At 40.8% G+C, this 17435-nt stretch overlaps 1 protein-coding gene across 1 annotated transcript in view; it reads right to left on the reverse strand.

Annotated features, from left to right (window-relative positions):
* LOC111141654 (kinesin family member 16B) overlaps positions 1 to 17435 on the reverse strand; it is a 282534-nt gene that overhangs the window by 225950 nt on the left and 39149 nt on the right. Inside the window, exons 3-10 of the mRNA XM_022494378.1 lie at positions 16724 to 16837; positions 10730 to 10846; positions 8409 to 8506; positions 7533 to 7642; positions 4724 to 4866; positions 2837 to 3005; positions 2530 to 2661; positions 1188 to 1363 (exon numbers count right to left, since the gene is read on the reverse strand). Coding sequence (XP_022350086.1) covers positions 1188 to 1363; positions 2530 to 2661; positions 2837 to 3005; positions 4724 to 4866; positions 7533 to 7642; positions 8409 to 8506; positions 10730 to 10846; positions 16724 to 16837 — 1059 coding nt within the window. The remainder of the gene's footprint in view (positions 1 to 1187; positions 1364 to 2529; positions 2662 to 2836; positions 3006 to 4723; positions 4867 to 7532; positions 7643 to 8408; positions 8507 to 10729; positions 10847 to 16723; positions 16838 to 17435) is intronic.

Raw genomic sequence — 17435 nt, forward strand, 5'->3', positions numbered from 1 at the left:
AAAGAACCATCAGGTGTATTTCAGGACACAGGAAACTCAATGAGGTTTTCATCCTGGTGATGGTTTCAGGGGCCAAACCACTGGTACTGGTACTAGGGCTTCAAGGGCCACATATTCCTAAATGAAAAGCTGTTCTAGAGAGAGCACTCTGCATTTAAAGAAAAGCAATTTTTGGGCGCCTGGGTGGCTCAGTGGGTTAAGCCGCTGCCTTCGGCTCAGGTCATGATCTCAGGATCCTGGGATCGAGTCCTGCATCGGGCTCTCTGCTCAGCAGGGAGCCTGCTTCCCTCTCTCTCTCTGCCTGCCTCTCTGCCTACTTGTGATCTCTGTCTGTCAAATAAATAAATAAAATCTTTAAAAAAAAAAAAAGCATTTTTTTAATTATACACTTAAGGCATCCATATGCGGGTTAAGAAAACGAGAAGAAACGGATCTTTGTTTATTTCTAACTTGATTCTAAGTTGAATATTTAAAAAAGCTATCCCTGGTCTTCTTTCAAGGGTGGCCTTTCTTCACAACAGCATCTAAAACCTATCAGAACCTAATTCACACTACTCATCTCAAAATGTAACTCTGTGTGTATACTACGTAGGTTAGCAAGTTCATTGTGAAAAAAATCAAAGGACAAAGCCCCTTCATTAGAACCCCAAAGATCCTGAAGTAAGGCCATTTTGACAATCAAGCAAGGCCTCAGGGACAACATCTCAGCCAGCCGCAGGCTTGTCACACATGTCACCGTAACACCATAACCACCCCTGTAATGGGCAATACAAAATAGATTCAGAAAGGTCCTCAAACAAGTCTTTCATTCTGTTAAAATACATTTTCAAGTCATAAAATGCATGGGTAGAATTTTAAATATTACTCCAAGCACCTCAATTTCCTTCCACTAATGGAGATTATGCTGCTAATCCTATTGCATGCTAAATTTCCATCCATAATTGATAACTATTAGATAGTTAATCATTTCAGGTTTAGTGGATAAAATCTTCCACACAGAGCCCATAATGAATGCAAAGGCCAATGGGAGGGTAATGTAAAGGAGAGACTGGCTAACTCATTCAAAGCTTTACTTAGCACTTATTTACTCAAATCAATACAACGAGTGAGATAATTGTCTCATTAAGATCTAGAAATAGATGTCATTACTCAAAGAAAATTATCCATAAATCTCAGAAAAACCCAACCTGATTCCCTTGAGCAAGCAGCGTTTTCAGTCTGGCTATTTCGGCACGCAGCTCACGGATGAGTTTGACGTTGGCGTCCTCATTAATAGTAGGCTTGTTGATGATGTTTTTGGCTCTATTTGCATAGCGAAGAGTACTTAGGGTTTCTCCGTAATTGACATCAGCAGGTGAAATGGCTGTGAAAAATGAATTCAAAAAATAATTTATCCAGCACTCTGTGTTTCATTTAACACAAAGTTGGTTCGTAATTTAAAAGTCAGATTAACCCCAGGTCATTGGATAGACTAAATATTCATTGCCACAGTAATGAATATTAAAAATTATCTAAGATTTATAGGAAAGGTGCTCACTATACCAAATTAAATGTCATTTTGCTCCCCTTAAGTCTAGAATTAGCCAGCTATCCAACCAACTCTAAAATGAGATATACTCCTCTGTGCTTCAAGGAGTTTCTCTGTTGAAGACACAGGAAGATGATTTCAAGACTACCTGTACACCTCAATATTACATAGAAATTAAAATGCTTTTAAAGGTTTTGGCGAAGCCTACCATCTATAAAAGTCTAGAGCATGATCATTTTTCAAACGGACAGTAGGTCAGTGTATTCTTCTCTTCTTAAAGTTTGGTGAACTGCCCTCTCCCTCACCACAGCCTGTAGGGCTCGGGAAACTAGATAGTTGCACCCAGGGTACACACCCCAAGACAGAGCCCTTTGCTCCAGCATTTATACAAGGCCTGGGGAGTGACAGAGATGCAAACATGGGAAGGGAATAGGAGTAGGGGGCAAGCAAAAGTGGAGTTAAAAGTTTCTGAGCTCCCCCTGGCAACTGTCTCCTCTTTGCCCATTTTTCCTTTCTGCTACATTTCTTCCAGTTAGTGATAATGCAGCAGCAACATCTAGAACTGCTACCATTATTTATGTACCTTGTTGTTTTGCCTCTCAATTCCTCATTTAAATTCTACATGTACTGCTTCAGAATAGAAAAACAAAAGTTGGGTTATTTTCACTTTATGTTCCTGTACTGATTTTCTCCTGTGAGCTCGTGAAGTGAAAAGTTTCTATCCTATACTTTGAGCAAAGACAGGGTGAGAGCCATTCTGCACATAGTATCCCAGCTTGCACACAACACATGGCAAGTTTATCTAAATAGGAAATGGGAAGGAGAGTTACTAATAGGATAGTGTAGATGGGATCACAGTGCTTTTCTTCAAGATAGAAAAATTATTGTTTTTAAAATTTTTAAAAAGGTACTATTTCCCAACAAGACACTTGAAACTTAAACATCTACAGTTAGTTCATATAAAACACTATATGCTGAGGAAAAGAACCTGGAATCCTTACTGGCGATCATGATGGTTTTAGAGTTCCCACCAAGGCTATCTTTCAACAACCAAGTCAAAACAGAATCCCTGTAAGGCACAAAAACTTGCTTCTTCTTCACAAGAGGGTTTGCCGCATCCTGAGATAAGTCGGCTGCATAGACAAAAAAGAAAAAAAAAAAAAACTGTGATGTTTTTCGCTCTAATTTGGCTTCAGAAAACCTTAAGGCTGTAAACTCGCTCTGTAACACAAACGTTAAACGTAATTGCTTCATGCTAATACAGTATGGTGAAGAGTAAGAGGCAGCAGAGGACGAGCAAAAACCCACCTAAGGCAGAAATGACATTTCCCAGAGTCACGAGGGATTTGTTAATATTCCCCCCTTCCTTCAGCCGGACCCCAGTGGCACCGGTGGCATCTGCGCGCTCACTTCCAGCAAGATCGACTAGATGGATCTTACTCACGGTTTCACACGGCATCTCAGAATCAAATTTTGCCTGCAGCAAAACATAAAAGCAAAATTGAAGGGGTATAAAGAGCACTGATGTTGTTTGTGATACAAATCCTAATTATTTTCCACTCCTCACTGTGATCTCTCAGGGCAGAGTTGTTTTTCGTTTTTTTGCGTTTTTGGTTTTTTTTAATCTTGTTATTTCATAGGCCTTCTCACTGATTACAGAAACTTCCAGATGAAACTGAATACAACAGAAGTCTACCATATGTCATTCTTAAACTTTCTGAAGAACTGTTCCATTACTCCAATCATCACTCGGTCGTTCCCAACAAAGGCTATTGAGTCTGACTGTGGCAGAACAGGATGCAAGTCACTGAGGGCACTCGCAAAGAAAAAAGAAGTAAACAAATAACTAGTTTTGTTCTCATCTAGAATCTTCAGCATTCCAAGCACAAGGGCTCTCCAAAATGGGATAAATGCAGACAGTTATGTAAAAGATAATTTGGTGATTATCCAATGTTAAAACTTGTTTCACAAATTATAAAAAACTGAAAACCTTAAATAATGTATTCTTTGATTCTGAATTCTACCAAAATTTTACACTCCCTAAGACTTTTAACTTACATTTAACAGTCTAAACCAAAATGCCAAAAAGAAATTAATATATTTTGGTAGAAATGTAAGCCTCTTACAAACTAGGGATGGCCACAACCTAATCTACATTAACCAGGAAGGAGAAAATCCAATAAACTACAGCAAATCAAAAAGCAAAGACCTGGGGTGCCTGCGTGTCTCAGTGGGTTAAGCATCTGCGTTTGGCTCAGGTCATGATCCCAGGGTTCTGGGATCAAGCCCCACACAGGGCTCCCTGCTCAGCGTGGAACCTGCTTCTCCTATTCCTCCCCGCCCCCCGCCGCCCCTGTCAAATAAATAAGTCAAATCTTTAAAAAACCAAAACAGAATCTTTTTAAAATCTTTAAAAAAACAAAACAAAGATCTAACTAAAGGTAAAGATGTGAAGGGATTTGTTCTGATTGACCTTTGAGAATTTTTTTGTTTATTTTCTTTGCTCTGTGATCCCCTCCTTAATTAAACACTATCTTTTTGTATCTGATATGTTCAATGGTTAATATAGGTCAGGACATCCCCAAACTCCTAACCCATGTGGAAGCCCCGAGAGGACCCTATGTACACGTTTACATTCATGTGTTCTACTGGCCTAGGTCTTAAAATAGTTACCCTCAATAATTTCCACACATATTCAAAATGCTCTCCACCTCCTGATCAGAATGAGTTCTTACATCAATACTTAAAAATGTCGCTTGCCCTTTAATGTCATTCTCATAATCCTACTCAACATTGTGGGGTGAGTGCCATGGAGCCATAATGTACCACTATGAGTTACTCACCTTGGCCCCCAGCTGGCCTGACTTGGCAATCTATTATCTCCCGCAGAGCTCACAACAATGAAAACTTTGGCTTCATTATGCACAAAGCAAGTTTTTTTAACGTCCAGAGCAGGGTAGAAGCCTGCTAAGTATTTCTTAAGGGTACACATCTGGACATTTCAAACGACTGTGACTGTAACCACAGAGAGACTCTGCACACAGCACATGTTCGACTCTAATTAACAAGGAGATGACAGGCAGTCACCTTTGCCTGCTGCTGCTCCTGGTTCAACAATGATCGGTCCTCAGCTGGTGCTAATCACCTGGTAAAGACCTCGGGGATGGAGCCAGCCGGTCCCGCTGCTGCCCTCACCTGAGTGAACTTGATGGTGAAGATGGCATGAGATCTGCTGCTGACGTCGTTCATCCCAGTCGCTGCTGTGGTTCGATTGATATTTCCCGCATCCATTAGTTCTTCGACATCACTGTAATTCTGTACTAAATGTTTGGATAAATCTGGAAAAAAAAAAAAAAAAAAGAAAAGAAAAAAGTGTGGAGGGGGGAGCTGAGGAAATCTCCCTAATCTCTAGTAAACAGAGTAAGAAATTTACCTCTCTGACAGAACACACAACTGAACAGATCCGTTGACCGGTTTAGAGATCTCACTTGTTCTACGCTGTGGTAGTTTATAACACGGACCCTAGGGCTGGGACCGTCCAGGATCAAAGCCCAATCTGCCGCCCACTAGTGGACTTACATGGTTACGTGTGAGTCAATTAACCTCACTGAGCTCAGTCGCCTCTAATAACGCATACTTGTATAAGTGTTGGTTATTCTCATCAACCTCATGAGCATCAGTCAGAGCAAGGTAAATACAAACACTACCTTCATGCCAAACCAGAGAGCATCTTTTTAATTCTTTAAAAACATTTTGTATTCATTTCTGGGGAACATTCATATGGTTCTAAAATCGAAGCCTACAAAAGGTATACTGTGTAAAGGGTCTCCCTGACCCCTATCCTAAGTTCGCTCCCCACTTCCCTTCTGTCAGGTAACCCAGTGTTATTAGTTTATCCATACCCTTCTAGAAATAACCAATACATATACATAAAACCATCTTCTTGCCCCTTTCAAACATGGCAGCATACCATAAACATTGCTTTGCATCCTGTTTGTTTCTATGTCATAATAACTGAAGAATATTCTATATCAGTTAAGGTGATTCCTCACTCATTTATATGGCTGAAGAGCATTCAACTGTATGCAGGTACCATACCCAATTTAACCAGTCTCCTATTGAGACCATAGATGGTTGTTTACATTTTGTTTCCAATTACAAGTAACACTACTACAAATAATCTTGTATAAAAGTCTTTTCAAATATGTGTGAATATTTCTGCAGAGTAAATTCTTAAGGGCCGAAGTGCTAGATCCAAGCACATTTGAAATTTTGATGGATATTGCAAAATTGTCATCCATAGAAGGCAATTTACACCCAGCAGTAGCAACATATGAGACTGCCCATCTCCCAACACTGTCTTATCAGGCTTACTTACCAAGGATAGGTAAAAAATGTTATCTTGAAGACCGTTTTGTTTTGTTTTTCTCTGAGTATGAGTGAGGCTGTGCATTCTTTCCTCCATTTAAAAACCACCTGCATTTTCATTTCTGTGAACAGTCTATCCACATCCTGTGTTCATTTTTCTACTTGGCTGTTGACTCTGCTGTTAGTTAGTTAGTTATAGGATCTCTTTATAGATTAGGGAAATTAGTCTTCTATCTGAAAGTTTAATTGAAAAGATTTTCCCCAATTTGTAAGTTGTCCTTTCACTTTGCTGATGGTGCTTCTGCCGAGTCTTATTATTTTACCATTTCAAATTTAATACTCTTATTTCATGGTTTCAGAGTTGTTTTGTTTTGTTTGGTTTTGGTTTTGGTTTCTGAGTTTTAAGTGAAATTTTTTAAAGGACTTCCCTTCTCCAGATTTCTGGAAAAATAGTTAACCCATAGTTCCTTATACTCATTTTACTATGTCACTTTTGACATTAAAATCTTTGTTCCATTTGCCATTTCTCCTGGTATAGAAATGGAGTATGGTACCAATTTACTCTTTTTTTTTTCCCCTCCCAGGCAGCTTAACAACCAATATTCCTCCAATGTTTGAATATCAGATTTATTAGAAACTACATCCCCCTAAGTCTCTACATCAGATTCTGGATGTTTTCCCCTGTTTGATTATTCTGTCTTTTCATAAACCAGCTTTATACTATGTTTTAGCATCTGATAAGACAATTAAAGGGAAGCATGAAGGCACAGTTTGCCTAAAAGCTATTAACAATAATAGCTATTCCACGCTCCACAAAACAAATACCTAGTTATACAACTTACTTTGGGCATAAAAAGCAAAATTTCAATTGGAAATTTAATAAAATGCAGATGGAGTCCTGTCAGAACACTTGGTATCACCAAGGTGAAAAAGACAACCAAAAGAGGAACACCTTTTTAAGCCCAGGACCAGTTCTTATCTCTGTCTCCAACGAGACACAGATGAAGGACAAGAACCAGAGGAAAGCACCTTTCTGGGTGTGATTCCTATGGTCAGCCACAACTCAGCCACCTCCGCAAGTCAGCTGAGTGGCTGCATTTATCAAGACAGCTTTAAACCTAGCCTATATGTGTGAATACTTAGCAAGGACCAGCCCTTGGCCCAGCATTTCTCATAACACAGCCAGTGTTATCACAACACAGATGCTGAGGACCACAGCACAGGAAACTCTGTTAGTGCTCTTCCATTAAGGTAAGAAGTCTTAGAATCTTGTTATGTTCCTAAGTTACCGTTAAGGTCAGTAAAAACATAGCACTAAGACACAAGGCCACGTGAAGAGACAGCTTGTAGGGCTGCTTATGCTGCCTGAGAACACTGGAAAACCAATTTCCAGAGACTTCTTCTCCTGAGAGCCAGAGGAAATCTACTGGTGAGTCCATGAAATCAGTAACTGCCCAGTGAAGTATAAATTCACACTAATGACAGCTATAGTGACAGCATGTCATTTTTACTAGGATAAAAGGCCAAAGATAAAGAAACTTTTCACATCTCACCATTATCTTATGTTTTTCCCCTGAAACTATTGTTTTTACACAAATTCTCAAGAAGAACAAAGCTGTGAAATATTCACTCTTACCCTCAACATACGGTCCTTCTTTTGGATGCTCTCGGACTCTTAGATTGAAGGTTTTGGATGACTTCCGCCTAAGTAGATCTCTCACACGTTCGTTATAAATTTCCAAGTAACTAAAAATTTTAAATAGGACTGAACTCAGTAAAATGATTTCAGACATTACTATAACAACAAAACAATAATAGCAGCAACATATATTCATAGGTGAGGTTATTTATCAGGTACTAGGCTTAGTACAGTAAGTGGATTTCTTCATTTAATCCATATGACAGCCCAGAGGCAAGTACTACTATTATCCCATTTTACAGATGAGGTAATAGAGGTTCAGAGTTTTTTTAAACAACTTGTCCAAGGCCACACAGCCACTCAGAGGTCAGGCAGCCATAAGGACCTCCAATTGCTATGTCTGTCCTCAAAACCAAAGAGAAGACTGGCTCCCCACCAAGTTTTAATTTCAAGGAGAAAACAAAACAAAACAAAACACCTCAACCATACAGATTTATTTAAAGATTAGCTGTACAGTGATCCTACAAACACAAAGAATAAAACAAACTTTATTCAGATAAAAGAAGGCAAGTGAACTGGGTACACATTAAAAGTCAAAAACTCATTCTATTTGCGGTAAACATCCTATGTCAGAGTTTCTGACCAAGCAGGATTACTTCTGCTAGCCTCCCCAAATCCTAATCCAAACTGCACCCAAGAAAGTCACTGAAAACAGACATATTTTAAGCTTTGCTTCTAGCTGTGATAGTATAGGAGGGGAAAATGCTTTCTGCCTTCAGGAATCCAAAGGTTTTATCCTTTATCTACTCCTCGTGCCTGGGGAGAAACTCCAACCAAGCTCACACACACAGTTACTCAGCCCACAGGCCCTACCTGACTTCTGTTCGAAAAGACGCTTCATCCCATCTGGTGGTTTCATTTATCTGACTGAAGAGCCCTTCACAGATCCGAGGTATTAAGCCAGAATCACCCTGCAGTGGGAAGGAAGAATGCCACAGCTGTCACTTGAAATAAAAGCAACTGATGGCTGACTCTGCAATTTGCCAGAGTGGATTTAGACTCAAGGGACCTGCACGTCAACCCCAGGCCTACCACCGCAGGGCCCCAAATACACCATTTACCCCCTCAGGACTGCTTCCTATCCTCTGAAATGAGAGGACAGAGCTTTCTAACTTGCACATGCTAGGTCTAGAGTAATATACAGTTATCAGCTCTCAATCAGTTAAATCCTGACTTGAAAACATAGATCTATTCCTTAAACTTTCCAACAAGGTGGTCTACAGCTATAGAATAAATGTGGAAAATCTGATCGGGTCAAATGACCAAAGGTGAAATATACAATGAGCAGAAAAGAAAAACACCAATGAGACCTTGGTAGGCACTCAAAGTTGCTGGTAATCTTCTTAACCCTTAGGTGACATGACCAAATTAAAACATGTATCCTATCCCTCTCCTGATGCACTGATCCCAACTTCGGCCTTCCAAGACAGATTTTAATACGTCATGTGACTTCTGCGACGTGGGTATCTTCAGGAGTATTCGTGGTTCAGCTGGCATTGACAAGCTGATGAACCCAGAACGATGTTAAAGATGAGGCTAAGTGTTCTTGCTAGGAAACCAAAACTTCAGAGCTTCATGTTTCCTTCCGAAGACGCTCCCTACCTTCACCCAACATGCCCCACCCCAAACAAAAAACACCATCACAGCATTAAGAGAACTTTTTTCCCTTACACCATTAAGTTGGTACCAATTCTTATCATGGAAAATAGGGCGTTTTGCCATATTTTTTTTTTTTTGATGTTGTTGTGCCTTTAAAAACACAAAATAAAAAAGGAAGACCCAAACAGTGCTCAACTAACTATAAGTTCAGAGAAAAAGAGGTGTGATTTGGGAGTGCTTTAAGAATGTTTAACTTAACGTAAAAGAGCTACTAGAAGATCAACATGCAAATTTCATTTTTAGAGAAGGCATTTTTTTTTTTTTTTTTTTTTTTTGCAAAGCCACAGTGGGAAACTAGGAAGGGAGAAGTAATGATAAAAAGAAATGTGAAACTCCTGAAACTAACGGCTTGCTCTCCCATGTATTCTTCCATGCTGTTCAGCACTGAGGATTCACAGCACAGCATTTATCTACTCCTGTGAAGGAAAAGCCTGAATTTAAAAGCCAGCTCACAGGCACTCAAATGTTTCCATCTGGAAAGACCCACCCTCCTTTAATGCACTACTACTATTCTGAGGTGCCTGGGTGGCCCAGTTGGTTAAGCATCTGCCTTTGGCTCAGGTCATGATCCCCACATCTGGTTTCCCTGCTCAGCGAGGAGTCTGCTTCTCCCTCTCCCTCTGCCCTCACCCTGCTCGTTCTCTCTCAAATAGATAAAAATAACATCTTTTTTAAAAAATGCACTACCACAACTTCTGTGAACCACCAAACCTTTGGCATTTAAGACCCACTGTGCCTGCCAGCAGGAAGCCCTTTGATCCCTGGCTGGAACCTCCACAGCTAGAAGAGGCCACAGGTCTGACAGGCAATGAGGAGAGCTTTCACTATGATATAAATAAAACACACCAGCACTATCTGGATCTGGAGAAAACATGGAACGAGATAAAGTACCTGCAATAATGTCTAGTTTTTACTCCTCCGTATTTTGGGGCAAGTATAACTTTAATGTCTGTTAGTTTATATAGCATAACTACTAAACCTCACATACTCCATAACTATATAAACTCTATGTAAACAGAGTAATTATCTTTTTATGTATATGCTGAGGTTATGTAGTACCTTTCCACCAGAGATTTTTTTTTTTTTTAACATTTCTCTTGAGGAAAATATGTTTTGAATAATTTTAAAAAGAACGGAGTTCGGTAATTTTATTCAAACTGTTGTGCTGGCAGAAAAAAAGAATAAATTACTTATGGGCCCAGCATACTTTTTTGATAAGATTATAAAGCCTTTAAAAACAGAAAACGAACTGAGACTTGCATCCATTATTCATGCTTATAAGCTTAAAACTATTTCTAATTTAAAATCTCTCAAAGGAAATTTAGTCCAACTTATTACTGAGTTTTATCTTATTGCTAAAGAATGATCAGAACATGAAAAGCAAGTTAGTACAGACCAAGTAGATAAAAGAGATAATTCTATCAGTCCAAAGAGAGATAATGAGAAATTTTCTTCCACAGTGTAAAACAACGTACAGAATTTCCCATCATAGTGTATGACTTTCCCGATCCAGTTTGCCCATATGCAAAGACACAAGCATTATAACCTTCAAATGCAGACTTCACGACATCTGTGCCGAGGGTTTTGAAAATCTGAAAGCAGAAAAAATACAGATACACACACACAAAAGACACAATTACCATGGATTTTTAATAAAAAGCTCCTTCAATGTTGACAATATTCTTGAATGCTACTTTCGTCTTATAAGGATTACACCACATAAATAAATCATCACAGAACTATTAACAGAATATGTACATACCCCAGTTTTTAATCAAAAGGAAACTTTTTAAGGAAGCAAAAAGCAACCCCATCCTTTTTCCTACTGAACAAAAAATTCCTGAAATACAAAAATGTAAACAAGGCCAAGTGACAATCATGTCTAAGAAGAAAAGATGATTTTTAAAGCATGATGATTTACCATTTCAAAATTAAATAAACTTATGGAGTTACTCATTCTATCAGAGCTTCCAGAAACTAAATACTCAAAACCTGAAAATCACAGCTGCCAGAAGATATTGCTCAAACCATGCCAAATCAATGCCGTCATTTTAAGGGCCCAGCTATCCATCAAAATCAGTCTCAGAAGGTTGTCTGAGAGCTGAGGGGTGAGTGGGTGTGAATGAGGCTGGGATGGTCGGGCTCCCCTGTGTCAGAGGCCAGATGCTTCTTCCTATTTGAAGGTATGCCCAGGATGGAGAGGGCAGGGAGATGAGCTACGTGGGGCCCTGGGGTTGCACCTACAAGGTCTGAGTCCACGGCTGTCACACCACATAATTGAAGGGGGATACTCTGGGGAATGACAGAGGGTGAAGGACAAATACTTCACCCAGACAGCTTATGTAAATGAGGCCAGTGGAGATGTGTGGCCATCCTAGGTACACACAGTTGGGAAGGGAACCAACCAGAACTTTTTCCAAACCCCATGAGCCTTCAAGCTGCCTCCTGTCTTCTTGGAACAATAGGCACACTAAGGCCACATAAAACACCTCCCTGCTTCAAAAACGAGGCGCATCAGCAGCTGAAAAAACGTCAAGAGGCAGCATGATTAGGTTCCTGTCAGAGCCAGGAAGAGGTGAGCACTATGTTGTGGGGTCACCACAGTCCAGCTGGGAGCCTCATCAACCCCTCAAGAGCATTCAGTCTCTGTGAGTGATGCTGGATTAGATAAACTTGAAACCCAGCATCTCTCCTGCGGGATCTAAGCCCTCCAGCCACCCCCTAGATAGGGCCAATGAACACCAGTCCTCTGGATCTCAGCTCCACGTAAACCATTCCTGTTAATAATACAGTCTGGCACCCAAGGACAAAATAATAGCACAGCCAACCAGACTTTGGCTTTCTTCAGGCACCATCTTGCCGCCATCTTGCTTGGACTTTGTTTTCTCAGTTTCTTGGTCAAAGATTTACAAACTATCGTTTCAATGGAGTCACTTCCAAAATGACCGGTCTCATTCACGCTGTTCATTTGTATCCATTTCAGCTTTAAGAGAGGCTATTTTCTAGTACTACTCTCAAATTCTGCCTGACTTACTCAACTCTCAACGATGACAGCAGATCACACTGTGTTCACATACTAGTCCTCATAAAATGCTACTAGATGGGTAGCATCACTTAGGTCCCACTTCAGGGGGAAAAGTCAGATGAGTGAGCATATACAGTGAGTGGCAGAGTTGGGATTTACACCTGGGCACTTCTGACCCCCAAAACTGTGCTTCTAAAGACTTTATCACGATGTGGCCTCTTCTCACATCCTTGACATCAGCCACAAAGTCCCAGCCCTCCCTGAAAGGACCTCCTCCCATAAACTGTGAAGAAGTAGCCCAGAATCCCAGGGAGACTCACAGCTCCAGACCACCCATCCAAGGTTAGTTTTCAGCACTGTGTATGGAACATGAGGAGAAACTCTAAATTTTTCTTCAATTCTGATTACACAAATGGTAAAAGTTATCTATCATTTTTACCATGTCACAGGGTGTCACTAGATAGGAAGAACAGCCTTACATAAACTTCCCAAAGAATAAGAGAAGGATCTTCTATAATACCTTTGCCTGAGGCTAAAGCAAAGTCATAGAAAATATATTTAAATCAAACCCAAAACTTTTCAAAGTAAAACACTTTCCCAGGGTTAAAATCCCACCCATCATTTTACTATAACCTATTTTTCCAGAAAGCTGATTCAGCTTGAGTTCTCTGAGAGACTTGGGGGCCCAGAGTATGTGGAAGTAGGGGGTGGGGGGACATCGTAGACATTACTGCAAAACAGTCCTAGAATATGCAAGTCTGGAGATGCTGAGACCCGGACCAGGCTCAGTCTCAGCTTCAAGTAACCCACCCAAAGTTGGCTCAGGTCCCAGAGAAGCAGCAGGACACTGCTCACATCTTCAGGGTTCTTGGCAAGGAAAACAGGCTACCCCACTACGGCTCCCAGGAAGGACTTGTTTAGCATCCCCAGTCAAAGCAAGGTGGGGAGGGAAGAGCTGCTTTGTGAGACCTACGACCTGCCTTCCCCCACTGGCATCAGAAACCCTGCTGAGATCCTCATCTGGCCAGGTGACCCAAAATTCCCCTTGCTACTTGTCTCAGCACAGATTTTCAAGCTGATTTCCAGGTCATCCAAGGCATCACAGGGCCTCACTTGAGGGAAACTGCCCACAAGAGGGCACTGTTAAAACAAAAGACTCACCCATGCAGCTAGTCAACAAGGAGATTGTAGGTTTCAAGTTACTCCAGGGTTGAATCAAGGAATAGGCTGTGTGAGATCAAAGCCTCCCTTTGGAGTTTTGAAGAACCATGAGGAAAATTAGACCTTATTTAATGGTCTTTAATTTATGTGAGTATAGACTTAAATCACGCAGTGATTTCTTTTTTTCTAAATCTAAAATTAATTTGTAAGAAATACTGCTGGTCATCTTATTTGGTATTCGTTTAATGGTAAAGGAAACTTGAGCTGAACTATATAACAGGCATGGTACATTTTCTCAACATGCCTTTATACTCAGATGAGAAGGAATAGACGACCGACCATCATGCTAAGCTTGCATCTTCCCCTATTAATAGCTGGGATACAACCTGACAGCTGAAATCCTGTGCCAGATGAGGCAGCATGAAAACTTTAATCAATAGTCAAAACTGAAGCTCTTTTTACCATTAGGGGTGAGGGAAGATTACCCATCCGTCTAACAGAGTGTTTAAAAAAAAACAGGTATTTTCCTGTATCTATGCTGATTTTATTAACATGTGATCCTGCTAGAAAGTAGTATTTACTAACACATCTCCTACTTTTTTAGTTTTGTAATTTAATGGAACAATGTCAGGTTATTTATATATAACCATACAAATAAAGTCGAAAAACCCAAAACACCTGAGAAGAGACGCTACTACGCATCCACCTGAAGCATGGAAATTATCCCTATCAGTTAGAAGGTTTTCACAAACTAAAACTATTTTTAAACCCAAAGCATTTATTTTTAACTTCCAAAAAAGCTAAACTTGTTCCTGCTTCCCTGATCTTGACTCTTGTAGAACCAGGAAATGTCATCTGTTCCTGTAAATTAACCACCATCTGTAAACGAGTTCTGTCAGTCAGCAAATGCTTACTGAGCATCTCCAGTGTGCCAGGCCCTGCTATCACACACCGCTCTTGTTGCTCCCACTGTGGACTTTCCCTCCACACAGCCCTCCATTCCCAAAAGGCCTCCAACTCAAGTTAAATAACGAGGAAAATCCAGCCGCTCGTTGGGTAAGTTAGAAGTGGAAACTTCACAGCTCTTCATCAGTCCTCTGTGGAAGACAGCCTGAAGACTGTAGAATGAACTGGCTCTTCCCTTAACAAAATCCCTCACACCAGCCACCTCATTCCTATTCCATTATTAAAGCCAAAATCTGGATTCCAGTACCTGTAACATTCTATTCCTCACCACGCTCTCAGCTACCAATGCTGATTAATCAGCTACTTCAACAGCAAAGTCTTCTGCATCGCTGTTAAAAAATAAAACCGCAGGCCCAAAATGGAATTACTTATTATTATTGTGTGACTAGGCCATGTCACAAAACCGGGGTTCAACACCTGACCTAATTGCAATTTCAACCTCCCCCAGATATGTAGTCTTAACTGGTCCGTCAGGAATTTTCTGGTCAGCACCAATGCAGTAATCTGTCACATGGGCCCTCTCGATCCCCCAAAGGAAGATGAGGTGATCCACCTACTAACACCCTCTACTCTTCCCCCGGGGGGAAGATGATCTTGCCAGAACCAATCTTTTCTTCTCTTTTGCTACTTGTCTGGCCCTGTTTCTGCCTATAAAATCCTTCCATTTGGTACAGCTCTTTGAAGCTCCTTCCTCCTTGCTGGATGGGATGCTGTAGGATTCATGAATCGATGATAAAGCCAATTAGATCTTTAAATTTACTTGACTGAATTTTGGTTTTTAACACTACTCATTTATCCATTTATTCATCAACAGGGCTGTCCTATCTATCATTTAGAACAAACCAACCCTTTACTCTTATGCCCTAAAGACCTTCCAGTGGCATCTCCACTGACCTACACCTCAGCCCCAGGACCCCAACTCTGCTACTATTAAGTCGATTAGATCCATGAGCTTGAGCGAGTTGTTTAAGCTCACTGAGTCTCTTTGACAAAGAAAAACAGAGTGCTAAAGTTAAATCTGGTCTTGTGAGAATCAAGGGAGACAGGATATGTGAGTGCCGAGCACAGCTGTAAACTCCAAAGCAAACTCAGGCAACATTAATGGCTGGTCCCTCTTTCATACCAGGCAACTCTCTCTCTTTGTGGCTCTCATTCTTATTGCTGTCATCCTTTCTATTTTGCCCTGACACTGAATCCACATGTTCTGGATACAGTCACTCCACCATCTCCTTTGAACAATTCCTCTAAGTTGTCTATATCTTAACACCAACATTTACGTTGCTTCAGTAAAGCCAATCGCTTCCACAAACTATTTCCTAACCAACTGTACTTCTCCAATGTTGAGGTGTGTGCAAATCACCTGGGAACCTGCTAAAAATTCAGGTTGATTCAGTGGGTCTGAAATTGGTCAAGATTTTGCATTTTTAACACCTACTAGGCAATGCGGTGATTCTCATACATGGACACACCAAGTTGCAAGCAACTTGACAAGAATTCCACTTTAAGATGCCACCCCATGGATTATAACCCAGAGCAGGCAAAACAGGAATTCTTATCCTAGTAATAAGACATCAGGCCTGAAGCAATATATTTAAAGAAGCTATGAACAATCCAGGAAGAAGCCCATAATCCTCCTCTCTCACTGGTGCTTCCCCATAACTCTGCTCTGCTCAAACACCCAGCTGGTCCCAGAGACATGCCCTTGCCCTGCTCACATGCAATGGTTTCCCACAAGGATCTTTGGGTCTGTTCCTCTATGCCCATATCACAGCCACATTTTAGAAAATAAAAGCCTATAGCACAGGTTTCTTCCACAAACTTCATCTATAGTCTAGATTCTAGAAAACTGGGGGTTGGGGGGAGAGATCCTTCTAGGATCCTTCTTTCTAGAATCCTATAATGATCCTACAACGATCCACTCACAGCAAATGGGACTTAGGTTAGAACTCCAACTCCTAAAGCTCTGCCTCGTGGCGAGACTCAGAGCTGAGTGGCTTGTCTGCCAGACTTAGCAATATACAAATGGTGCCTCCAAATTGCTTTATTTGCCAAGCACCTTCAAAACTGCAGCCATGTCCAAGTTTTGGGGGGAAAAAAAGGTTATGATCATCATGCTCAGAAGTGAAAAACAAAATCAACTTTGTGTGGACTGAATTCTTCTCAGGCTTAATTAAGATAAAAATGGTGCAATGTAACAAACAAAGCCAAGTTAGCAGAGGCAAATTTTATATAAATTATATTCCCAAAAAATGAGCAAGATGTTTTAAAGAGTTCTTCTCAAAATGAAATCAAAATAAGGATTATGAAAATATCATACCATCTCCTGTGAGACATAATTTGGACTTTTCGGATCAGCAGAATAAAAAGAGAAATCATAGGTGAAGGTCTTGGTCCGTTCTCTTCCTGAGTCCCCAGTCCCTCCTTCTGGTATCTACAGGGAAAGGATTATGATAATAATGTAAAAGCACTCACAGCTAAATGATCTATCCAATTCAAGAAAAGAAAAGTTCATTAGAAATATACAATGATCACCATTTTTCATATTTACACTCTAAAAAGCATTTACTTCCTCCTGACCATGCCCTGGGTAGGTAGGTAGGTAGGTAGGTAGGTAGGTCGGTAGACTGATCGATCCTGAACTCCTTCCAGCAATCCAGGCTCTCTAGGCTATGACAGAAGGCTACTTTTCTGGAGTTTTTATCATGATTCATACAAACCCAACACTCCAACCAGACTCATATTTTTCCCCTAGCTTCAATACTTTTTACTGTTCCCTCCACTTGAAACCACCAGAGTTGGTGTCTGCAGGACTCTAGGGGATGCTAATCACATGGATTGTGATGTGACTAGAGCCCCTCAAAGTTATACCGTTTGGGGGCACCTGGGTGGCTCAGTGGATTAAGCCTCTGCCTTCAGCTCAGGTCATCATCTCAGGGTCCTGGGATCGAGCCCTGCATCGGGCTCTCTGCTCAGCAGGGAGCCTGCTTCCCCCTCTCTCTAACTGCTGCTCTGCCTACTTGTGATCTCTC

The sequence above is a fragment of the Enhydra lutris genome, unplaced genomic scaffold, assembly GCF_002288905.1.
Source record: "Enhydra lutris kenyoni isolate GAN:26980312 unplaced genomic scaffold, ASM228890v2 scaffoldscaffold6, whole genome shotgun sequence".
NCBI classification, from domain to species: domain Eukaryota; kingdom Metazoa; phylum Chordata; class Mammalia; order Carnivora; family Mustelidae; genus Enhydra; species Enhydra lutris.